This window comes from Onychostoma macrolepis, chromosome 07, assembly GCF_012432095.1.
Source record: "Onychostoma macrolepis isolate SWU-2019 chromosome 07, ASM1243209v1, whole genome shotgun sequence".
Classification (NCBI taxonomy): Eukaryota; Metazoa; Chordata; class Actinopteri; order Cypriniformes; family Cyprinidae; genus Onychostoma; species Onychostoma macrolepis.
This window is the reverse complement of record NC_081161.1, coordinates 43366031-43392996: the sequence shown is the minus strand read 5'-3', so window position 1 is coordinate 43392996 and position 26966 is coordinate 43366031. Positions and strand designations below refer to the sequence as shown.

Here is a 26966-nt window from a genome sequence, read left to right as displayed (position 1 = left end):
GATTACCCCCCAAGCGTAAGCTACGCAGTGTGGAGAGACCGAACTTGATAGGGAACTCTGTTTACATGGTAGACTCTTAATCAGAGTATTGTCTTAATCGTATTAAAATCGGAGTATTGATGTCCATGTAAACGTAGTCATTCACATGTGGAGTATTCCTATTTTAGTCGCATTATTGAAGTGCAGTACAGACATGTAAACACCTTAATCAAACTATTACCATCGTGTAGGACTTTTCGCTGCATTTTGCGACAGGATACACATGGCAGCGGTCAACCGTTTGACGGCAAATAAAAGAGCTTCAACACTGCCGTCGTCTGTATGCACGTACAAATAATTAACTGGACTTTTTCATAAAATTAAAAATGAAACACCCAAAACTGTGTATGGCATCATCACGAAGACGAACTATATGTTTATATGTGAAATTCTGTAGGGACGTCGGATGGCGTAGTGTGGTGACGTAATGACACATACCATTATTATTATTATTTTTTATTTTTTTTATTAAACAAATAACATTCACAGGGGATACAGTCAAGGCAAAAAAACAAAACAAAAAACAAACAAACAAACAAACAAAAAACATACACAAGTCAAAATACAAATTATTTACCTAAACAAAAGTAGTAACAAAAATAAATAAAATAAAAAATAAAATAATAATAATTAAATAAGTTACACATAAAATATCAACTTCAAAGAATACTCAGGAGGTAACCCTTACAACACAGTCATTATTTTTTCCATCAAAACGGTTGTTTTAATAGCTTTCTTATTACGCGATGAGCAGAGAGATTCATAAAATAATTTCAAATCAATACAAAAGATCCTAAAATTGGGCATAGAATCAGTAACTTTACATTTGTGAAGATGAAATAGGCCACAAAGAGTCAAGAGTTTTAACATATCATCCAGCTCCTTTGATCCTGATTCCCAAATCAAAAACAGGACATCACTTATTTCAAAACTAAAAAGTTTGTTGTAAGCTGAGAAAACAAGCCAAGACATTTCTTTCCATAAATCCTTTGCATAGTCACATTCAAAAAATAAGTGTGATATTGTTTCCAAATTAGAATTACAGAATGTGCATTGTGAAGAGATGTCCAACTTAAATTTTGAGAGTAAAGAATTGCAGGGATAGTACATATGAAGAATTTTATAGTGAAGTTCTTTCATCTTGTTAGGTAACAGAAACTTAATACCAGCCCAAATTTTAATAGCAGGAAGAAAAGGGTAATTTAATTTCCACTTATAAAATGCTTTAGGATGACAACTAAATTTCTGAATAAGGGTTTTTCTAATCCAGAAATTGTTACATTTAATATTACCAAGCTCCAGACCTCCAATAAACATTTTTGGGATTTCACATTTTAAAGAATTGTAACAATTTGGGTGAAATGGAATTAATAACCCATTCATACACTCTAGATGAGGTATCCACTTCAAAGAGTTCTGAAAATTCTGAATACGAACAGAAGTTACCATCCTTTTTTAACAAATCTAAAACAAAAATGACACCTTTGTCAAACCAATTTTTAATAAAGATAAGATTTTTTTCCACGCAGCACATTCTGATTATTCCATAGAATACATAATACATAATTGGGAGTTTATTGCAACTAAAGTAGCAAGTTAATAAAAAATTTAAACCTCCACATTTTTCAAAGATCAATTTAGGAATATAAAACCATAACAAATTAGGGTCAGCATTCAGGCAACGTTTAATCCAACCAATTTTAAAAACTTGATTGAGAGTACTAAAGTCCAAAGCATTCACACCTCCCTCCAAAGAGGTAAACAATCCTAGAAATACCTTCCGCTTTAGATATCAAAACACGACCATAAATGGTTAAGTTTCTTTGTAACCAACAATTGAAAGTATTCTTAAATTTTTCTATCCGTTGCGAAAAATTATCTACAATTCTATCAGTCGGAGATTTACTGATTAAAATACCTAAATATATTACAGAATTTTTGACCACAATACCTTCTATCTGATCTTTATCCAAACTGTGAACAGGCATAATTTCACTCTTATTTCGATTGACTGAGACCAGAAGCATTAGAAAATAAATTCAAAGCATCCAAAATAACAGGAACCTGCTTCTCATCTTTTAAAAATAGACAGGTGTCATCCGCCAGTTGACTAATTAGAAAAGTATGTTCCTCTACTAGAATACCCTGAACATCTAAGCAGTGAGTAATACAAATATTAAGAAACTCAGCGACCAATAAAAATAAAAAAGGTGATATGGGACACCCTTGTCTGATACCCCTACTAATCACAAACCGAGGAGAAACACCATTAACCAAAGACACATTGCTATTAATATTTTTGTAAAAAGTCTGTACTATTTTAATGAAAGAATGACCAAAACCAAACCTACGCAAAGATTCAAACATAAATTCGTGTTCAACCATATCAAAGGCCTTATAAAAGTCTAAAAATAAAATAATTGCTTTATCGTTTATCAATTCCTTATAGTCTAAAATATCTAACACTAACCGTATATTATTTGCTATGTGTCTGCCTTTCATAAAGCCAGACTGGGAAACAGAAACAATTTCTTCTAAACATGGTTTCAGCCTGTTTGCATAAAGGGAAGCTAACAATTTATAGTCTGAATTAAGTAAAGTAATCGGGCGCCAATTATCTAAATACAGGGAATCTTTGTTGGGTTTTGGAATTAAAGTAATTAGCCCCTGCTTCATGGACTCAGTCAATTCACCTTTCTGTACACAGTCTTTAAACACATCTAAAAGAAACTCTTTTATGTCTTGCCAAAAGGTCCTGTAGAATTCAAAAGGCAGTCCATCAGGACCTGGACTTTTATTAAGAGGGGATTTATGAATAATAACATCCAACTCTTCCAACGACAAATCCATCTCACAAGACGACATATTATCATTACTTATAATGGGTGTGAATGCCTGAACCCTCTCAAAAAAGCTATCGGAAATGTGTGGATTAAATGTGGAAGTATAAAGTTGTGAATAAAAACTGGAAACAAAATTAGAAACACTGGCTTCATCTGTAACTAAACTACCCTCAATATATAGAGAAGATTTTTTTTAACTTTTCCTCTTCTTTTTTCTAAATTAAAAAAATATGCTGAATTTTTCTCCCTGAATTCTAGCCATTTCACCCTCGATCTAATAAATGCACCCTTAGCCTTTACTGTATAAATGTTATCTAATTCTTCTTTTAGGTTGTGTAGTTTTACTTTATCATCTTCTTCTGTTTGTTGTTTTCCTAGAATTTGACTCATTTCGTTTAATATAGAGGTATACCTTAAAGATTTTGTCTTTGCCAACTGTTTACTAAATTGAATAGAGAATTTTCTGCATTCATATTTGAACAACTCCCAATTAGAAGATATTGAAACTGGTGGTTTTCCTTTAAATTCTTAATACCTAGGAAAGTTCTAATAAAGAACAATTTAGTTTCCAGTATCCAGAATTTCTATGACAACCAGCACCAGAATCAGATAAAATGAGATCGATAAAAGCATGATCTGTACAGATATCACTGGATTTAATAAAACGAGACATGAGATCAAATATAAGCAAATAATCTATGCGCGATTTTTTTTAAGAGATCTGCACTAAACCAAGAATATGAACAAGCATCAGCATGCATAAACCTGTAAGCATCCAATAGAGAAAGGAAGTTACAAAAATCATTAATAATGGTATTACATCTGCGCGATTCTTGTTTTGAAGGAAATCTATCCATACATAAATCAGAAGCTTCGTTAAAATCTCCTCCGACTATTACTGCAGCAGAAGGATATTTACTTTTTAAATCAAAGATCTTAGAAGAAAGATCATGAAAAAAACTGCTGTTTTGCGTATGATTGTTAAAACCGTAAACATTGGCCAAGATAAACAAGACAATAATCCATCTGCCCTCAGAAGAAGAAAAGGACTGAAGAATAGAGCCGCTAAAATTACGATCAAACAAAATAAGAACTCCAGCGGAGTGGTTAGTACCATGAGAGAATAAAATATTACCTCCCCATTGATTGCGCCAAAAAGTTTCATCTTTTAAAGAAGAATGTGTTTCTTGAAGAAAATAAATCTGTCTTTTCTGTGACATACAAAATGAAAAAATAAAGCCTTGCGTTTAGATAAATCACGAATCCCCGTACATTAAGAGAAAAACAAGAAAGTTTAACTAACATACGAACAATAAGAGAACGAGAAAAACTTTTAACCGCTACAGTAATAAAGAATATATAAAATGTAATACAATAAAGTGCAAAACTTGAAACTTATTCAAACCCCTCTTTAAGAGCGTAAACAACTTATTTTAAACTGACTCTGCTTACCTTAACATATTACAACAATACTGCGTATTTATCAACTGCTTGTCAGTTTCCATACTTTGCCAGTTAACATTTCCGCAGTGAAAATGGTAAGAACCATAACTGGCATAATAGCACTTAACCTCTAATGTTCATTAGAAGTCAGATATCGTCCGCACAAATCTTATTTTCATCAACAATAGCAAATGGACCCTTGAAACCAGCACGACGACCCTCTTTTCGAGCTTTCTCCACCAAAGGCCACAGTTTATTCCGGGCTTCCTTCGTTCTCTGCGTCAGGTCCTCTGTTATCCTCATTTTTTTTTCTGTTTGAGCACTTCTGATTTTTTTGCGTCAGCCCAGACACGATCACGGTGAGACCGCGAAAGGAACTGTACAATTATCGTGCGAGGACGCGCATTGCCCAATTTAGGGCCTATGCGCAACATCAATCGAAGTTTGCAGAACATCCGCTAAGCATGGGGACACCTGAAGAAAAATGTCCATTATGACCATTTTGACATTCTCCCCTTCGACTTCTGGAACACCTGCGATCCTTAAATTCCATCGTCTCTTATTCTCAGCGTCCAGCTCATCCACTTTATCCCATAGGCGTTTGTTTTCTGCAGCCAAAGTAGACATCTGAGAGTCCAGTTTATTAGATTTAACGGCTGTATCCTCTGAGGTTTTAGCAACAACGTCAATCCTCGCAGCAAGGTCAGATATAAGGACGGAATTGGACGCGACAGAATTCTCGATCTCCAAAAGTTTCTCCATGAAGTCATCCTGCTTCTTACCCAATCTCTCTATTGCTTCAAGCAGAACCGCATTTGAAGGATCTGAGGTTGGGCGCCGCATTTTCGGCAAAGGGTTTGCTCCAGGAGACTCGGGAAAGCATGTGTCCAGTGAGTCCTCAACATTAGCAGATTTGGCATAAGTATGCATACGTTTAACACTCTCCGATCTCAAGCTGTCATCCACCTCCATTATGACGCCACACCGCAATTCAAGGATCCAAACACGTAGGCCTACGTCGTTGCCGAAAAGAGGAAAAAGCTCTCAAAAATATACAAACTCACTAAACGCAGTACGTTAAATATATGGAGAGCATAAAGTGTATAAACTCAACGCATGAAAACAAATTAAATCTACAGGGGCAAAGAAAAATCAAGTTTTGCTCAAAATACAAGTAAGAGCAAACACAAACGCGACCTACACCGACGCCATCTTGAAGCGCCCCACACGCATACCATTAATCGATCTATGTACTCTAACATGTAAAATGGGAACATTAAAGGATTATTCTAAAAGCAACTCATGTAAACACCTTAATCATAATATTGTTTTATTCAGAATAAGGTCAATAATTAGATTACTGATGCCCATGTAAACGTAGTCATTGTTGTCACAAGACCTCAACGCATGTTAATTCAGTGATTAATGTCCAATGATCAGCACAACATAATTATCAATTAAATAAAAGATCTGATTTAAGAGTCTGATTTAAGATTGAGGATAAATTTGCACACTTACCTTAAGACTGCTTGGCTAATTATGCTGAAGGTTTATTGCAGTCTTAAATGATGTAAATATTTACATCGTTTATGTAATATATTGTTAATATTACAAATGTTTAATTGTGTGATATGTGAAATTTCTGGTATTCATCTTGAAGAATACAAAAATAATGTGTAGACATGCAAAATATTAATGATTCACTTGATTTTTAATCAATAATTGGAAAGATTTTTGATATAATCAATACAAACTACAAGCAAACTAGATTTATTTAATGCAGTGTTTTTCTCATTAACATGTTCAGAACAGTGATCCTGATACTGTGATGCTGTTTCATCAATATTTACTCTTATGTGTATTAATACAGCGAGACCAAAACCTGTATTGAAGGTGACTCCAGATCAGCGTGTGTTCAGAGGAGAGACAGTCACTCTCACATGTGACATACAGCGAGCAGGACACATTCAGTGGAGATACAGCTGGTTTAAAGATGGAGACACTCGCAATCCATACACAACAACAACAACAGCAGAGTACAGTTTCACAGCTGATTATGTGTCTGATGGTGAATACAGCTGTAGAGGAGAGAGATCAGACTCACAGAGATCAGACATCAGTGCTGCTGTTACACTGACTGTATCAGGTGAGTGATCATATTCACATCTGTTTAATACTCATTTAACATCAATAGTTGTGACTCAACACTTATAATCTTCTGTATCAGCCACATCTGTTCTTCTTAAAGGGCTGAAGCACTTTTAGATGATGCAAAACTGCATATGCATATGAAGCCTCAGCAGAGGCGGACAAAGTACACAACTTCCTTACTTGAGTGAAAGTACAGATACTACTGGTCAAATACTACTCCACTACAAGTGAAAGTTGTAAAGACAGATTTTTACTTAAGTGAAAGTACGGAAGTACATGTTTTTAAAAGTACTTAAGTATCAAAAGTAAAATTAAATGCATTGTTTTATTGTCACATTGTTGTATATTTACAATACCATATGCCACTAATGCAACCTACTGAATACACTGATTAGCTTATATTATCTTTGGAATTAAGAGCTTTTATGTTACAAAACATACTGAAATGGAACAACTGAATGAAGATAATTATCTTTATTTTTTATCTAACACTCCTACAGCTACATTGAACTCATTTTAATACTTGTTTAAGAGTTACAAAGTTCTTTTTCAAAGAGATATTGAAATCTATGATATGGTTCATTTTAGGCAAACATTGAATAGAAAACAAACCTTTAATCTCTTCAGAAAACTGGATCATATTCTCTCAGTATGGCCATGGGTGTGCAGGTTGCACCAAAGAACCGTCTTTTTGAATTTTTTGCCATCAACTGATCAGTGTTCATAAAATGCTCAAAAATCAGTGAACTTCACAACATGTGGCTAGGGTTGGGTATTGTTTGAATTTTATCCATTCTGGTTCTGCTTATTGATTTAAATTCTTATTGATTCCCAGTTTAGGTTCTAAAGTTTTCATTTAGCCTACTTTTTGATAATTTCTTTGCAAAATTATGTATACAATATATGTATTTATGTGCAGTGTTTTGACAATAAAATAATGTTCAGATTTATATACTTCCCTGACCAATTTTTAGCAGCAATTTACCAGTAGGCCTAAGTTGTGTATATATATATATATATATATGTGGTAAAGTGAGGGCAGTCATTTTTGACAGATATATTAGCCTACCATTTGTATTGCCATAGTTTAACTACAAAAATTAAACTGACTATAATGAAACTATGGTAAATTTGTGGTTACTGAAGTTACTACAAATAGCATAATTATGGTTACTATAGTGAGATAATAGTACATTTGTGGATACTGTGATTTTACTGCAAATACCATAGTTATGGTTACTATAGTAAAAACATGGTTAATTTTACAAATGCCTTTTAAGAGCGCTTTTAGCTTGCAGTAGCGCGGACGTTTACATTAGTTTAGCGGGGAAGATCCCGAGGTTGCCAGATTTGCGTAAAGAATATCAGCCAAATGTCCATTCAAAGCTAGGCGGAAAACTGCAGGCTTAGGAATACTGTAAGACTTGGCAACACAGGAAGGTCCTGGCAGATCGCAGGCCGGATTTTCGCAGAAAAAAAAGGGTTCAGTGAATCTGAAAATGCACACGCTGTAAAAACTGCTACATATAACGACTTTCTACTTGGGGACCTTGATATAAATGTAGTTGAGTAAAAAGTACGATATTTGTCTTTCAAATGTAGTGAAGTTAAAGTCGGAAGTTTCCAGAAAAAATAATACTCGAGTAAAGTACAGATACTCAAAAAGTGTACTTAAGTACAATACTCAAGTAAATTTACTTCGTTACTGTCCACCTCTGAGCCTCAGTAGCAAGTTCACTATTCAGTATTTCATACACAAACAAATATATGTAACTATGATCATTTATTTATTTATTTTCTGAGCAAACATGCCTGTTTTTATACAAATCAAGTTTATTGTTAAATGTGCAGGATGCATAAATGTCAGAATTATTTTTCTGATGCAGACAAATAATCAATGATTTATCTGACACATCTGGGGCCTCATTTATAAAATGTTGCCCAGAAATCATCCTAAAATTGATCTTACGATAATTTCTCAAATATGCGTACATGTGATTCATAAAATGAACGTACGTGTCTCTTTCAGATGTGAACTCTATGAATAGCAAATGATCTTGAACTTGTGCGCAAATGAATAGTTTCAGCTCTCTGCCTTGCAAACGACTCCTAATTAATGTCATTAACATGTAAAAGATCACCACTCATCATCCAAATTCTTAAATTTAGAACAGCGAGCTGCAAGAACAGCTTACATTTTCAAAAACGCTAAGCACTTTTCTAAGTCAAAGCCAGTTTTTACAAAATGAGCGTTGGCGACACGTGGATTTAAGCCTATGCACACTCTAACATCAAATCTAAGCGTACACACGCTTTATAAATGAGGCCCCTGGACTCTTCTGGATCTGAATGTGTTCTTGTTCTCCTGCAGATCTGAAGCCAAAGCCTGAACTCTCATCATATCCTGCAGGAGCTGCGCTGACAGGAAACACAGTGACTTTGACCTGTCGCATGGATCCGGCCGCTGGATGGGACTTTTACTGGAACAAACACACACTGAACTCTGAGACAAAGACAGAAACAAACTCCTACAGAGTGAAGATTGATTCAGTGTCTGATGGAGGCCAGTACTGGTGTAGAGCTGGAAGAGGAAAACCAGTCTACTACACACAATACAGTGATGCACTGTGGGTAAATGTTACAGGTGAGAGAGAATATAGTATGAGACACAACATACAGATCAGAGACGATATCTAACTTTTAAGACTTTGAATCAAAAATAAATGCATTAATTTGTGTTTGAACAGTGAGTTCTAAAGCTGTGGTGACGGTCCGGCCTGATGAACGAGTGTTCAGAGGAGAAACAGTCGCTCTCAGATGTGATATAAAGTGGGGAGGAGACACTGAGTGGACGTACAGATGGGAAATAGAGGGAACAAACTGGTATAAAAACTCTGCTGACCGATGTACAAAAGAGTGCAGCACCAGTGAAACTGATAATCAGAAAAACAGAAATGCTGTCGGCTGGTGTTTAACACAAGAGTTGAACATCAGCAGTGTTGATCACGTTCACAGCGGTAAATACACCTGCAGAGGACAGAAAAACACACAATGCTCTCAGCGCAGTGATGCTGTTACTCTGACTGTATCGGGTGAGTTTGTGTGTTTGTTGATTATCATCAGTGTGAACAGCTTCTCTCTCTATAACTCGTCATGTTTTGTTCAGCTGAAGCTCGGGCAGCAGTGCGAGTGTCTCCACAGCCGTGGCTGACTGAAGGAGACTCAGTGACTCTGATCTGTGAGGTTACAGGCTCCTCTACAGGCTGGACGTTCAGCTGGTTCAGAGATGATGATCGTCTGTCAGACAGCAGCAGAGGAGCTGGAGGCTCTTACACTCTCAGTCCTGCTGCTCTACAGCACACAGGAGTTTATACGTGCAGAGCAGAGAGAGGACGACCGCCCTATTACACAGAGAACAGTAACACACAGACACTGTGGATCACTGGTGAGTCAAATCATCTTTCAACATCTCGATTTTAAGTTTATTTGATATGTAATAAAACGATCATCAGAACATGTTTTCTTGCCAGTGTCTGAGGGTGTTTAGTGACCAGACAACTAAAATGCATAGATTCCTGGTATGAGACATTTGATCTTCAATAAACTTCTCATAATCTTTAGACTGAATGCAATGGATTTTTTAGCAAATTGATTGTTTAGTAAAGACATTTATAATGTTAAAGATTTCTATTCCAAATAAATGCTGTTCTTTTGAACTTTCAATGGAGAACGCTTCATGGTTTCCCAAAAAATATGAAGCAGCATAACTGTTTTCAACATTAATAATAATTTGAAATGTTTGCTGAGAGGTACATCAGCATATTAGAAAGGTTTCTGAAGGATCATGTGACAAATTACATGATTACAAATTACATGATTACAAATTACATGATTACAAATTACATAATTTTTCAAATTATATGAAAAGTATTCAAATAGAAAACAATTTCATTAAAATTATAATAATATTTCAGAATTTTGCTGATTTTACTGTATTTTCTGTATCAAATACGTGCAGTCTTGGTACAAAAACATTCAATAATCATACCGACTCCAAACTTATAAATTGTTCACGTGTGCATGTATGTTGTCCTCTTTTATAAATACTTTTTGTTTAACCTAACCTACTCAGAGTATGATAATACACATTCACATTCAATTTACAATTGTTGTAATACTGAAAATCTGAAATGTATTTGTAAGTGCATCTTAAATGATGCAAGCAGCATGTTTAACTGAATTTCATCTCTGTCTCAGGTGTTTCTCCTTCAGTGTCTCTGGAGGTCAGTCCCAGCAGAAGTCAACACTTCTCGTCTGACTCTCTCTCTCTGAGCTGTGAGGATCAGAGGAACTCTGCTGGATGGACGGTGAGAAGATACACAGACAGAAACACAGAAGATTGTTCAAAACAAACAGGATCTACATGTCGAATCTTCTCTCTCAGCACATCTGACTCTGGAGTTTACTGGTGTCAGTCTGAATCTGGAGAGAAACGCCATCCTCTCAACATCACTGTACACGGTGAGTCCTGTTTCCAATCACAACATGGCAAGGCAAGTTTATTTATATAGCACATTTCATACACAGTGGTAATTCACAGTGCTTTACATAAAAGGAAGTGAAATAGTCATTAAGTTAAAATCTTAGAGAAATCTGAGAAAAGTACATAAATAGGGAGCAAAGCGCAGAGCAATAATCACAACAATAAAAACAAAGTGATTTAAAAATTGATTTAAAAATAATTTAAAACATTTAAGAATAGAAAATGATTATACATAGAGCAATTAGTTCGGACACAGTGCTCATTTAACAAATGCACAGCTAAACAGATGAGTTTTGAGTCTGGATTTAAAAGTGGCTAATGTTTTAGCACATCTGATCTCTTCTGGAAGCTGGTTCCAACTGCGGGTGGCATAATAGCTAAAAGTGGACTCCCCTTGTTTTGTGTGAACCCTTGGTATTTCTAACTGACTCGATCCTAATGATCTGAGTGGTCTGTTAGGTTTATATTCAGTGAGCATATCTCCAATGCATTTAGGTCCTAGGCCATTGACAGATTTATAAACGAGTAAAATTACTTTGAAATCAATCCTAAATGTAACTGGAAGCCAGTGTAAGGACCTGAGGACTGGTGTGATATGCTCAGATTTTCTGGTTCTAGTCAGAATCCTGGCAGCAGCGTTCTGGATGAGCTGCAGCTGTCTAATGGTCTTCTTTGGAAGGAGACCATTACAATAATCCACCCTGCTGGTGATAAAGGCATGAACAAGTTTCTCCTGACTAATTTGACTAATGACTAATTTAGTTTATCCATTCGTATCTGTTATACTCCTGCCGCATGAAAGATTACAGTGATGAGCAATGTATCCGATGACCGACTGTTGAGCGCATAAATGCAGTGATCTCATCATTGCAATTAGTTTTGAACTTTCACAAATGCCTTCATCATAACTAACAGTGCAAACACAATGTAAATAAGAGATTCATTTTGCAGTGCAGACTACGTCATTGATAATAAACTCCACTGATTATAAAGGCAGCATTCTTTGATCGCTTTCTGAATATAATTTAAGATTAGGCATTAGAATGAACACGGTTACTTACATGTTGTGGTATTACTGTCAGGTCCATAACTTACAGTAAAAGGCTGTTTGTTAAACCTGCGCCAAAACTGCAACTGATTTACCAAAGAATCCACAGTGAACTGAACAAACAAATAATGCTCTACTGAGACATCCACATAGTTGAAGATTTAAAAAAAAAAAAACACTTTCCTAGCATTAGGATCCTTGGGAAGATAATGTCATTTATAGTCCAATGATCCTGTATTGCTCTTCTCTCCTTCGCATCAGTGGGCGGTGCCAAAGACGTGATAGAAGTAGGCATTTTGTTGCACTATTATGTCATAATGTGACAAAATATGAAGTCATTTTATGAGCTTGGTTTCAATAAAAGCTGTTTTTGAACTATTGAGCACTGAAACTCACAGAATGTTTTTACAGTGAACTCTTACATCAAGGGAAATTTGATTTCTCAAAAAAATCATTTTTTTGCATTTTTACTTATGAATTATTTTGATATATACATACTTTTTTTGCAATAAGCACACATTTGTTTATTTTTTGTGTAGATGGTGATGTGATTCTGGGGAGTTCTGTTGATCCTGTGATTGAGGGAGATACTCTGACTCTACACTGTTTACATCGATCTACAAACTCCCCGATCCTCGGAGCTGATTTCTATAAAGACGGATCACTCGTCCAGAATCAGACGACAGGAGAGATGAACATCACGACTGTCTCAAAGTCACATGAGGGTTTCTACTCCTGTAAAACAGAGAGAGGAGCGTCACCCAAGAGCTGGATCTCAGTCAGAGGTGAGAGTCAGTGGAGCTCCGTCTCTGTCAGATGATGAGATTTTATTCATGAACAATCAGTTACTGACAGCTGTGTTTATTATTTCACATAACATGAACAAAAGTATCAAATCATGTCGAAAATACTGCATATTGTGCTGTTATAGTAGCCAACTACAAGTGAAATCATCACTTTATAACCAGCATCGCATCATTCAGTAATATGAAGAGTGCTGTAATTACACTCACTCAACAGCATTCAAATCAGTTCAAGCATTTTAGTGGTGTTCCTGTCAAGATATGACTGTAAATAAATTAATTATTTTTCTTTTAAAATCAGCTAAGAATTAATCTAAATGTGCTCATATATGGTTAGTGTCGAGTACAGCATTTTGGTGTGAGGAGTAGATTCTTGTTTCCCCTTAAGAAAATTGAATTAAATTATCATAAATGCAAAATATGGCCTATTTCATTCTTCAGCATGTCTGTTATCGTTAAGGAACCTAGTTTTTGATTAAAGCACATAAACACTGAGGTTGCATATGTTGACAATGTTAAGCTAATTTAGTTTGTGGAAAAGTTATGCTTATGTACACTAGGCCTTCGATATACAGCTGTTTAGTAATGTGCTTGTACATCTGTTTTTCAGTGCCAGAAGTTCAGATTTTCTTCAGCATCCTCAGTTTTCTTCTGGCAGCTTGTCCGTATCTGCTGTCGACAGTCGTGCTGCTGTTCAAATGCTACAGAGCGAGAGGTACAACTTCTGTCTGATCTCTCCCCCTCCTCCTTTTATAACAAAACTAATATATATATATATATATGTATGTATGTATGTATGTATATGTGTATATATATATATACACACACAATTTTATTTTTTTGTGTATTTCACAGTTCCATCTGCTGAAGACCAAAGCCAGTACGCAGTGACAGAAGAAACTTCAACCTGATATTAACATGTTTTTAAAAATGTGTGTATTTGATTTACCTTATATCATTTATTCTTTCATTAAACAACTGTTTTAGTGTGTTATTCCGCTTTTATATGCTCCTTGTCAAAAAAAAAAAAAAAGGTTTAGTGATGCTACAACCCAGTCTCACGGCAGTTCGTGATATATTCACGTGGTGTTTGTCTGTTTTTCCAGTAGTGAACACTTGGCAATGATTTTGTTGGTTTTGGTCACCAGTTGCCTGTTTTACTTATTTAGTTACCTATAGAGACCAAAGTTTTACTCTGTATGAACTGTTTAAATTAATGTGTCTATTCCAAAAACTGTAACATTATGAGTAAATAAATATCTTGGTTTGTCTTGCATGTGTATCATCATTGTAATCCATCAATCCAAAAAACAATGTAACTGTCTTAAATATTGAAACGCAATTTGAGGAGAAGTCGACTAGTCTCCAGAAGAGACGGAAGGCAGCGCGTAAGTGTTTTAATACTTGTTCGTAGATCTGTTGTTTAAATTAATTACTTGCTGTTATGAAAGAATACTTCGTTTCTTTCTCTTTATTTATTCCTTCCCTTGCTAGCTTGTACTTATTTAAATAACGCCTGAGACCTGGTGTTACAAGCACTTCGTCTGTCTGATTGCCTCTTCAAGATGAATTGCTTTATGTATTCCCCAGTTGTAAGTCGCTTTGGATAAAAGCGTCTGCAAAATGACTAAATGTAAATGCTATTGAGCTTTAAATTTGCGTTTGAGCCCAATCGTACTGAAAAATAGCACTTTTTACATATGATTTACAGTAGATTTTAAAAAATATCAAAACTGTAAAAGGTGTGCATTATAGTTGACATCTAGATGAACAGTTTACAGATTGTTTTATGACTGTAAGTCATTCTGCTCATATGCTATTGAAGATAGAAAAATGTATACCAATATAGCATGTAACTTTAGAGACGGTCCCTAAATATGCGAATATCGAACGTCCAACGTCTAGCCAACTTTATGCCAGTAGGGTGTATACGACCTAGTCGAAACCACTGATACACATCTCAGGCTGATTAGGCGCGTGCGCTGCTCGCACTGACAGCACATGAGAGGCAAGCGAGGACACATCTAGGTTATAAAACCTGAGATGTAAAACCTCGCGAAAGTGCTGGGTGAGGACAAATGTTAGGGGTGTGCGATACTGCAAATTTTGGTATCGATCCGATACCGAGTAAATACAGGGACAGTATTGCCGATACCGATTCCGATACCGATGCTTGTCATTTAAAAAAAAAAAACATACATTTAAATGACCAACAACAATTAAAAATAATTAAAAAAAAACAATACTAATGTTGATGTGACTAATATTATATTCACTTTAAAGCTACGTGGATATTATTTGCCTTTCTAAAAGGACTTTGCAAGCAGAGGAGCCCAGAACATGAAAGCAATGCACAGTTTCATGTTAAGTATTTCCTCCCATAGAAAAGAGTTATAAAAATAATTAACGTGGCTTAATAAATTAAGAACGTGATATTAAAAGACAAAACTCAGTATACACCTTATTAATGTTGCAAACTAGATATAGGCCTACAAGTTAGCATATGTCCAGAATATGAAAGCAACTCTCAAAGTTTTCACATTATGCATTTTCCTCCCATAGAAAACCATTATAAAGAAAAGTTTAACTTAATTGACTTATTGAATGAAGACAGTGATATGAAAAAGAACTAGGCCTATTAAACCATAACTCGTTTAGTACTGAATGGATTTTCGGATGTTATGTATGTACTGTATTTTCTCTTTGTTTTATACATACTGTAATATTTGTTTGTTATTATTGCAATAAAAAACTGTGATATGAAAAGGCCAAATTCGGTATAGTTTATAAAAATATATAGGCCTACTATGTACTGTATGTACAGGTAAGCAGATGAACCCAGAACATGAATGCAACACGCTGAATTTCATTTTTTCTCATTGCAATATAAAAACATTTAATATGGTGCAATGGAGGAAGACAGTGCTAAAGACCAAATAAATAAATAGACTAAATTCGGTATACAGTTCGTTAATAAAATATAATATGTGGCAAGCAGCTGAGCCCAGAATATATATGCAAACAAGTTAAATTACATGTTAAGCATTTTACTCCCATAGAAAACCGTTATAATGAAAACATTTAAAGTGGCTAAATGCATTAAGAAATAATATTAAAAGGCCAAACTCAGTGTACACCTTACGGTGATACTGCATAAAAAGGACAAATTCGGTATACAATTATATACAATATGCACTATGTGAAGGATTTCCTTCCTCCCCTTTTCATTTCCTCTGTAGCTCGGAGTTCTGCCGTTCCATCTCGCGCTGTATCCGCTTGCGCTTGAGCCGCTGGGTCACGTGATGGCATGACAACAAAACAGCATAGCAGGGGAGCAGCAGCGATGTTTGCATACGAGATGTGAAAAGAGCGGAATATACACCCACAGACACGTCTACACTTTGTTGAACATATTAAACAATGTATTAAGTGTATAGGAGAAAACATTTACCTAAAATATCGATCTTATCAGGCTAGTATCGATCCAATACCAATACCAACATTGGTATCGATACTATCGATTTTAGGATCGATACGCCCACCCCCAACAAATGTCCTGAATAGATATGCCATTTGCCCAGGCCCACGAGGACGCGAGTCCGCGGGTTGAGTGGGCCCGAACCCCTATAGGACATTCCACGCCCTTAGAGCTATAGCAAGATAGCAAGTACATTAGATATTATGAGAAGTGTTGCCAAGTGTTGTTGCTTACACTAATTGGTGCAGCATGAAAATAATTTAATGGATTTGAATTATAGAAATGTGATGTAATGTGGAAGGTTAAAGAGATGGGACATTTAAACTCACAGAGTGTGTCTGCCTCCTGAAATCCGCCCTTTTGATCTGCCAGCTGGAGCCACCTCTTCATATTCCCTTTAACCTCCATTTCAGCAGCATTAGCTTAAACGTTTTTCCAAATTGCAGCCTTGAAATATATGTATAAATATATATTGTACGGTAATTATTAAATCTTAAGCATTACAGCTTTTTTACAATCATTAGGACCAGACCCAGAATTCGCAACTTATGTTTGATGAATGTTCATGCATAAGGTCATGCAGCAGCTCAGAATTTCTGTAAAAAAAAAAAAAAAAAAATGTCAGATTATATGTATATACAGTATATGTGTGCATGTGTTCGAGTGTGTGCTGGGAGGGTGTGTGTTCTTGTGTGTGTTTGTATTTGTGTTCACATGTGTATGAATAGAAACAATTTCAAGCAGTTTCAACTAATTATTATTTAGTAAGAAGTTCCACAGAAATTTTACATTCAGTCAATTTCTGACTTTAAAAGTGTTGCCTAAATTCTTATTTTTTAGTTGGCTCAACCTTTACTGAACTAGTTGTATAGTCCATTCAACTAAAATGTTTTAATTGGTCAAACATTTAGAAAGCAAGTTATGTCAATTACAATTTAAACATTTACTCCATGTGTTTTATATGTTACCTCAACTAAGATTTATTATTTGGGCATCATAAAAAATTGCTAGGGAACTACATTAACATATTTTTATAGTTTAACAAAAATATTAACAATTATTAACTGGTGTTTATCAATCACTAAAAACACACACATTACCACACATAATAGCCTTTATTTAAAAACAATCTCTATTTATAGCATTTTTCATACAGACTAAACATACAGTAATAAAGAAAAGAAAAAAGTCACCTACATCTTGAATGGCCTAAGGGTCAGTAAATTAACAGCATTTTTTTCATTTTTGGGTGAACTAGCTCCAGTTGACATTACATCTGTAATACAACTACAAAATTCAGTTTAAACTTTGTTTAATGAACTAAGAAAAAACTAAACAAGCTAAAGAAAATGTTAGCAAACAAACATTTACAAATATTTCTACTGTTCACAATTACATCTTTAAAATGAGGCAGAAGTATATAAAGTCAAATCACCTTTATTTATATAGCGCTTTATACAATACTGATTGTGTCAAAGCAGCTTTACAGAGTCAAACAGGAAAATAGTGTGTCAGTAATATAAGAGGACAATAACAAGTCATTTTTTCCAGTTAAAGTCAGTTCATTGGTGATTCAGTGTTGACATCATCCAATTCAGCTCTCTTCCAATAATGTCTGTGCAATCAGTCAAGTCCCCAAATAAGCAAGCCAAAGGCGACAGTGGCAAGGACACAAAACTCCATCGGTGACAGAGATTGAGTAGAAAACCTTGGGAGCAACCAGTCTCAGTCGGGGGGCAGTTTTCCTCTAGCCAGATGAAACCAGCATGGTGTGATTTAATTCTAGGCTACAACACAGGTCAGATTGAGCAGAGGATTGTCTGGTTCGCGGTCTTGTCCCGATGGAAAAAGGGATCTGTCTCTGGAGCTCAAATTCATTCCATGATCCATTGCACAACAGGGAGCACTGATGCTTACTGGATTTGTAATAGAAGTGTACATTTCATATTATAGGACTAAGTTACCTTAAATAGCATACAAATAATATCAAAATATAGCGGTCCTGCCTGTTGTTGTTGATAAATACCAATAGTGATGTTTTACAAATTAATTGATCAATTGTCCCAATAGAGTGGGGGAACTATGACGCCACTTTGTAGGTGGATCGGCTGTTAACGAGAAACTGGTTCCCTCGACAAAAAGCCAATGGGATTTTTCCATAGGCTTTTGGATTATCGCAAAAAATAAGCTCTTTGCATAAGCCTTGGGAGAAACCAGGCTTAGTCGGGGGGCCAGTTCTCCTCTGGCCAGATGAAACCTGCAGTTCAATTCCAACCGCAGCCATGTCAGATTGTGTAAAGGGCTTCACAAAATAATATAACTTTTATGAATTTTGAAGCCACAATAAAAGCGCCAGAATTTAACGTAGGCTATAAACAAACTACACCAACACGCTCGCCTTCAAAGTCACCACCATCACACTCCCAACAACTTTTTCAAACTTACTTTTAACGTTCAGTGAAAAGGATTTACCCTGTATATGAATTTTAATCCACGCTACATGAACCTTTTCATATATACTGGAATAAATACAAAACTAGAGCCATTTGTAACAAATAGTATAGTGAATAAATGAAATAATCACGACTAAAGGACATATGAAAGCATGTATTGCTGTACATTTTGAAATAAGGCATTAAAAGTCAATAAATCCTTGATTAATATTAATATTTTAATTAAAAATGTGTCTCCACGTACTATTCAATAAAATTCTAGTGCATTTAATCTATTAAATAGCAGCAGAGTGAGCGAGTTTTGGATATGGTAAGATTAAACTTATTTTAGTGAATAAAGTACCACGTGTCAGCTATTGTTTTGTTAGGATGGTTACACAAAATATTATTCTATCCTTGCTTCTAGAAAATTCTCAATCTATATGCTTTCTTACAGCTTCTTGTGGCCATAAACATTTCATTTTAACGTGGCTTTAAGCACTATACATCGTTAAAGTTTGACTTTCACCATGACTAAGCCGGTAAATGTGATGTTTACATGTAATAATTGTAATATGAGTTTACCTTATGGTACGAGAGTCTCCGTATCAGTAAGCGATAAAACGAGCATCTTCCATCTGAAGGCTTGTGACATTTCGGGGGAAAGCAAAAAAACATTGTTGAACAACAATATAAAATGCGATAAAATATTAATTGGTTATTCAACTATTAATTGTACTATAAATTATACACTACGATTGGAAAATACTGTAAATTGATCAACTGTTCGGCGTGATGACGTTTAATGTTTCCGACAGTGCCTGTAGTCCCATTTAACATCTTGTTAGCCACCGTCTTTTTAAAGAAAGTAACAGTTTTCAAAAAAATCAAGAGTGGGGTGTAACTGGTGTGTTTTATGTCGAGAATAAAACATGAAAGTATCTTGAGCTATTTTAGGGGATTTAACCAAACTCCCATTCAAAAAAACTCATTGACTCTGGGACGATGAACTGGAAGTGCTAAAATGCTAATTCGCTTCCGGCTTTTTGCCTACAAAGTTACATCATGGTTCCACCACTCTATTGTTTACTGAGCAACGGTCTTTGTGCACGAACTTGTGCATGATCTAGTGATTCACTACCTAGGGAACTGACTGAGATGCTTTGAATGGCCTTGTGAAATGATTCAGTTGTTAATTTTCATTTGGAACATCGAACTTCTCTTCAGAAGCGTCTTAACGAGACCAGAAATGCTGTGTAATGTTAATCCGCCTCGTTTGGAAAGAGCAACATTTCACTGCGGATTCTGGCTTGTTGTGTTCATGTTTAATGTTGTCTTTTTACTTCATGGGATAATTGCAAAAGTTTACACACGCAAAAACCCATTCAACACGCCCATGTTAACTTCAAATGAGCGCATTACTGTGGTTTACATTAAGTTACACGTTTCATAAGATTTCGGTTAATGGTTTATTAAAGAGAGAAAGACTGCGCAAACTCTTTATATCTTTTCACGGCACGGAAACACAAAAATATCATACAACACGTTAAAATCAGCTAAAATTCATTATAGTAACACAGCTTTTGACATTAAGTGTTTTATGGATTAAACAAGGTGAAAGACCACATTCCCTTAACTTAAATTCCCCTCAGACATATCATACAACGCTTATTCGATGTTTTTAAATATATTGTACATTGAGAATAAATATATACATTTTAAATAAAACATTTACACCTTTTTAATATACGTTTTGTATAGTTTTGTCAGTCTAACGTTAAGTAACGTTACAAATATTTACTCAGTGCCACTTGACTTACCTGACGCCTGAAAAAATCAAATATGTTGCATGATTATCTTGTGACATTTAGTCTAAAAAAAATTACATTTATTTAGTGGCTCTTACCTGACGTGTGAATTTGACAAGATGGCGGCACTGTTTCTCCTGCAAAGTCACTCGGGCCTGTGCACGTGCAGAATGATCTCAGGGTTGGCTGGATTTGTTTTTATTAGTTTAGTCAACATTTAGGATTCTGAATGTTAACTGTATTTGAAAATAACCATTCATTTAATGTTTTTAATATATATTTGTGCAGACTTAATATACTGTATGTCTTCTCATCTAAGCCCGAACAATAAAATTAGTTAAACTTAAATATTTTTGCCCTTCCAACATTTTGTTAATTGGATTTTTTTTACAGTGCACTTTGACAATGGCCTTGATGACATCTCTGAGGAACTTGTGGACTTGGGCAGCTTGAAGCGCACGTGTGTGTGACTGATCTACACTTCCAGTAACTGTAAACCACACGGGGAGACCAGCTCAGACGAGCCAAACAGCCAATTTTAGCTGTTTTTAACAGCAGAGCAGGGCACATTTTCGTCCTGTTGTCACAGCGTTTCTATTTTTAATAGTTTTGTTCACAGGTTACATATTGCGAAAAACATGTTGCAAAAGCAGGTCTGGTTGTTAGATTGCTCAGATTTTCTGCATGTTCTTGAAATCTGGGTTTCCATTTTGGATACTGAGAATATTTAGGAGTTTAGTTAGCTGCATCATCTCTTATATCTGGAAATGTTCATATTTGGAATTGCAGATGCGCTCTCATTTCTATTATATTAGCAGAGGTTTACGTTTAAAGAAACTTACAAAAGAGGAACAAAATGTAGGCTATTTCGTCAAAGAGCCAACAATAACTTGGTGGGTTTAACCAGTTTTGCTTCTGTGTGTCTCAATAAATAGTGTAATACCTTCTGACAGTGTGAGCAGATCTATAAATTGCATCAAGGTCTGTTTTCATAGAATATATAATAACTTCAATAATAACAGCTAGCTGTTATGCTAGTCTACTTGAAATATGAAAACGGTGTGAGGCCTGAGAAAAAGTTGAGCTGATTATTGTGGTTCGACTTTTGCTCTGTTTCTAGTTATTCTGTTTTTGTTCTGAAAGGCTCAAACTGCACTTCTCACTGCATTACTAATACACAAGTGGAAAACCAATGAACATGTTTTATAACTTCTTGTTGTCAATCATAAATCTGGATAAATCAACTTCAGACAGCAGTCATCCATGTGTGATGGAGTGCCTGATCTTAATTGTGTGTGTGTGTGTGTGTGTGTGTGTATTTAAGGAAAACAACTAAATGTATCTTCAAATGTATCATAAATGTATATTTTAAAATTGAATTGCTATTTAATATTTACTAGATGGTGAATTCTATTAAACAAACATGATTTTCAGCTTTTACAGGAATCTGTAAGAGAAGACCTGAACAAACTGAAGATGAGGGTGGTGAAGATGGAACATGGTGCTCTTCTTCTAGTTTAATCAGGTGTGCCATTCCGATCGAAATACTGTTGATATCTGCTGTGTACGGGGCTGTTGCATTTAATGTGTGAATGTACTAAAAGAAAGGTTAAAGGGGACCTATTATGCTCCTTTTTACAATAAGCCTCTGATATCCCCAGAGTGTGTACGTGAAGTTTTAGCTCAAAATACCCCACAGATAATTATTTATAGCTTGTTAAAATTGCCACTTTTAGGGTATAAGCCAAACTGTGCCGTTTTTGAGTATGTCACTTTAAATGCAAATGAGCTGGTGCTCCCAGAAAAGAGGGCGGAGCTTCAAGAGCTCAAACTCGGGCAATAGAAGTGCTAGCCTTTGGAAATAAACATTCCACTATTATTATAAGCCTGTTATTTTTACAGAAAACATACTCTGTTACAAAGTCAGTCATCTGATTATACTGTGCATAATAAATTTGCGTTTATGAATTACACAGACGGGGAGCACTGCGCGATAAAAATAACAACATAGCTTGTCTCATGGTGCTATCGAATGCTATCACTAACTTTATAAGTCCCACTTGTGATTATGAGCTTAACAATCTCAAGCGATCGACTCACATTGCTTTCATATGCAACTTTTAACAACCACATTCCTATTCACAATCATTCATGAAGGCAGCACCAGTGAAAACAGACAGAGACAAAGGTAGCTTTAGCATCATTAGCCTTACAGAGTGCCAAGAAGCTCTTTCAGAAGGGCAATTTGGAAAACGTGTGATTCTTACTTTGTCTGGACCTGACATTCGCACATGAAACATTAGTATTAAACCCTACACATATTGGGGACTTTACCGATTTTTTCCAGGACATTTCCTTAGACATGAAACTTAACCACAGTGTCCTCAGTGGTTTAGATGGAGGGAGTCTATGGAGACTCGTTCGTTGGTGCATCCCAAAACACAACACTTGAAATGCCTCTTTGGCTCTGACATTGTATATCTCCAGCAGCTACAGCAAGAAAACAGTAATGACAGAGTCAAACTGCTGCTTCTCACTCAGGGCTGTGTCTATGCTAATAGGGCAGCATCAAAAAATGGACAAGACTTTTTCGCTATGGTGACGTGTACCTAGGGAGAATCTGAAACCGCTCGTTCTGAGAGGCTGTTAATGGTTTATTGGGATTATAAAAAAAATTAGTGGGTGGATTTTTACAATTATAGGCTGGTTGTTTTCACACTGCGGCCACCCAACTGTGCTCAAACACCTTATAAAATTTATTTTTGCATAAAAGGTCCCCTTTAAATATATCTCTCGAAATAGATCCTTTTTTCCATCTCTGCCTCTAGACCCTCCCTCTTCCTTGAAATAAGAAATTACCATTAAAGCACAGGAAGTATCTGGTTTTGAACACACAGCATTGTGGCAACATGGAGTCCAGTGCACTGTCCCTCGCCCTCTGTGAGTATTTGATTGTATTTTATTTTACATTGATACATTTTTTTAAATTCAATTTTTTGAAAGCAATTTACAAATGCAAAATAACACAAAGTGATTAATCCCAAGGAGGCCATAACATGAGAAGTGACACAAAGTTATTTGCTTATTAGCTAATAAGTTATTTGCTATTAGCTAATACAAAGTTGCAAATACTGTTTTGCATCACAGTTTCGATACATCTGAGTACAGGCTGGAACAGAGTTTACAAAATGATTTAGATAAAGTTCACAGAGAAAAGCTGAGTTTTTAGCAGTTGCTGAATTGTTTAAATATTGAACTGAATATTCCTAATTACAGTAAGAAATGTGACAATTCCACCAGAGAGGAGCAGATAAAGGAATAGTTCACCCAAAAATGAAAATTCAGCCAGTGTTTACTCACCCTGGTGTTGTTCTAATGCCGTATACCTTTCTTTTTTGTTCGGACCACAAAATGAGAAGCTGTAAAAAATGTCCTGCTTGTGCTCGTCCATTTAATGGCAGTGTATAGCGACCAGCCTCAAACTTAAAAATAGGATACAAAAGTACCACAGAATGATACATTGAAATGCACACCGTATTTTCAGTGTGTTCTGGAGAGTTTGCCGAAATAAATCAGAATTTAGGCAAACTGTTGTCACTATGCACGTTTTATGTCATTTTAAGGATGAACACAAGCAGGATATTTTTTGTTTACAGTTTCTCTATTTGTTGTCTCCCCCAATAATTGTTTTTGAGTGTGTGTTTTTTTGTTGTTGTTTTTTTCATCAGTGTGCTGAACTTGATGAGTGCGGTAACCGTTAACCACTGAGGAGAGATATAGTGAGGTGTAACAAGGGCTTTTCTTGTTGCTCCTGCATTCTGTATCTTTTGTAGAGGAGAGAGTCTAATTCCACATTCTGGAAGTCCAGCCAGAAAAGCGTTACAATAGTCTAGAGACTGCAGGGGCCTGGATGAGGACGTGAGCAGCTCAGTTAGGAAGGGCCTGAATGTCATTTAAGATTCATCATCACTAAAGATTATCCCTGGTTTCTGACTGATCTGGTTGAAATTGGCTGGAAAGGCGAGTTGAGAGTGCTGTTCTGGGGTGCATTTCCCAAAAGCAACTATGGTTGCAAGTTATGTCGTTACCAATATAGTTCAAAGGAACAAACGACCGTAGTTAGCTAACAATGCTTTTGGGAAATGCGCCCCTCCCTGGTCTGGTTAAAATGAAAAGTAGAGCGAGAGAGATTGTCACACGTGTAGGGTACAACAGGGCTACAACCTGTAGCCTACTAACAATGTAACTCCAAAGGTACTGTGGTAATATAGAGAATTCGGTCCCACTTTATATTAGGTGGCCTTAACTACTGTGTACTTACATTTAAATTAATAATTTGGTACAATGCATTTATTGTGTACATACATGTTTTTACATTGTACTTATATTTTAAAAAAATACCTATATGTAATTACATCTGTAATTAATTTCTGTAATTACATTTATAATTACACTGTTGACCCATCCCTTACACCTTAACCCACCCTTAAATTTACCCATACCACCAAACCTGTCCTTAACCTACCCGTATCCCACCTCAATAGCAGCAAAAGTGTTTTGCAATACAATATGACCACAATAAGTACATTGTACTTATTTTTTGATGTAAGTACATAGTAGTTGAGGCCACCTAATATAAAGTGTGACCAGAATTCTTATACTGGAGAGGTACTAAGGTTTTTTTTTTTGTTGTTGTTGTTGTTGTTTGTTTCATCGTTTGTTGAAGTGGTTATTTTAAATCATCCACTTAAATGCCACTGAAAAATATCTTGCTATAGTGCCCTCCAAAAGTATTGGAACAGTGAAGACAAAATTGTTCTGTTGGCTGTGGAGTCAAGACATTTGCAGATATGATGAAAAGATGAATACGAGACAAAACTACAGAATGTCACATTTTATTATTAACCGTTTCAACACATACACGTTTTACCAAATAGAAAGAACAGCACTTTTAGAGTTCATCCCACTCGTTGATGTGAGCATAAGTATTGGGACAGTTGAACATAAGGCAGATATAAAAGATTAAAAGCTATTATTTAGTTGCAGATCCCTTGTGCACAATCACAGCAGTGAGTCTGTGACCCATAGACATCACCAGACTCTTGCTCTCATCCTTTGAAATACTTTTCCCAGCCTTTACTGCAGCCATTTCCAATTGTTGCTTGTTTTGGGAAGTTTCTGCCTTTACTCTCCTTTTCAGCTGGTGAAATTGATGTTCAATCGGATTTAAATCTGGAGACTGACTTGGGCAATCTAATTCTTTCCATTTCTTCGCCCTTATAAATTCCTTGACTGAACTGGCAGGTGTTTTGGATCATTGTCCTGATGCAATATGAAGCACTTCCTAATGAATCTGGTGGCATTTTCTTGAATATTGGTAGGAAAGATGGTTTTGTACTCTTCCAAATTCATTCTGCTACTGTCATCATACATTAAGTCATCAGTAAAGTTGAGAGGGTCTGTTCCAGAGGCAGCCATGCATGCCACCATGCTTTACAGATGAGGCTGTGTGCTTGGGATCATTGCAGTTCCCTTTTTTTCTCCACATTTTTGTTTTCCCATCACTTATATAAAGGTTCATCTTTGTCTCATCTGTAAACATAGTTCCAAAACTCTTCTGGCTCACCTTTGTGCTTTTTTGCAAACTCTAATCTTGCCTTTCTATTTTTGGTCAGAGGTTTGCATCTTGCTGTGTAGCATCTGTAATTCTGTGTCAAAGTCTCCTGAGGACAGTAGATTGTCAGAGCATCACCCAGCTTTCTGGAAGTTGTTGGTGATTTTACAGACACATCTTTTAGGGTTCATTTTAACAGCTTTTATGATTTGTCTGTCATCAACTACTGTTGTTTTCTCAGCCGATCAGGTCGTTTTTGGTTGCTGGTGTCGCTGGTGTTTTCCAAACTCTTGATTTCTCCATGCCCTTTGTTTTTGCTATAGCTATAATTGACTTCCTCTTTTCTTTTAGCATCCAAATTGCTTGCTTTTCTCTCAAAGTCAGCTCCCTCATCTTCATCCTGGTTTGTGTGTGTCATCATCGAATGCAAGATTCAGAATGCAGAAGTAATGGATATAACTGATACGACATTCCCTGCTTTTAATATCTGAAGAATTAATGCAACAGGACACAGCTGATGTGTCTGCACCATGAGACCAGCTATGTCGTTATTTTTATCGCGCCATGCTCCCCGTCTGTCTATTGCTCTCCACTTAGAAAGACCTGTGAGGCAACTGTTCCGATACTTATGCTCACATCAGATAGAGGGATGAAACTCTAAAAGTTCTGAACTTCTTAGCTGGTAAAACATCTCTGTGTTGAATCACCCAATAATAAAATGTGACATTCTGTAGTTTTTTCTCATATTCATCTTTTAATCATAT

The 26966-nt window shown here is 35.8% G+C and overlaps 1 protein-coding gene across 1 annotated transcript in view; it reads left to right on the top strand.

The window, feature by feature from the left end:
* Positions 1 to 14143, top strand: part of LOC131543881 (Fc receptor-like protein 5) — a 28510-nt gene extending 14367 nt beyond the window's left edge. The window contains exons 5-12 of the mRNA XM_058781690.1: positions 6196 to 6471; positions 8848 to 9120; positions 9224 to 9568; positions 9643 to 9921; positions 10734 to 10997; positions 12607 to 12852; positions 13481 to 13585; positions 13726 to 14143. Of these exons, the coding sequence (XP_058637673.1) occupies positions 6196 to 6471; positions 8848 to 9120; positions 9224 to 9568; positions 9643 to 9921; positions 10734 to 10997; positions 12607 to 12852; positions 13481 to 13585; positions 13726 to 13781 (1844 nt within the window). The 3' untranslated portion in view covers positions 13782 to 14143. The remainder of the gene's footprint in view (positions 1 to 6195; positions 6472 to 8847; positions 9121 to 9223; positions 9569 to 9642; positions 9922 to 10733; positions 10998 to 12606; positions 12853 to 13480; positions 13586 to 13725) is intronic.
* Positions 14144 to 26966: the final 12823 nt, after the last annotated feature.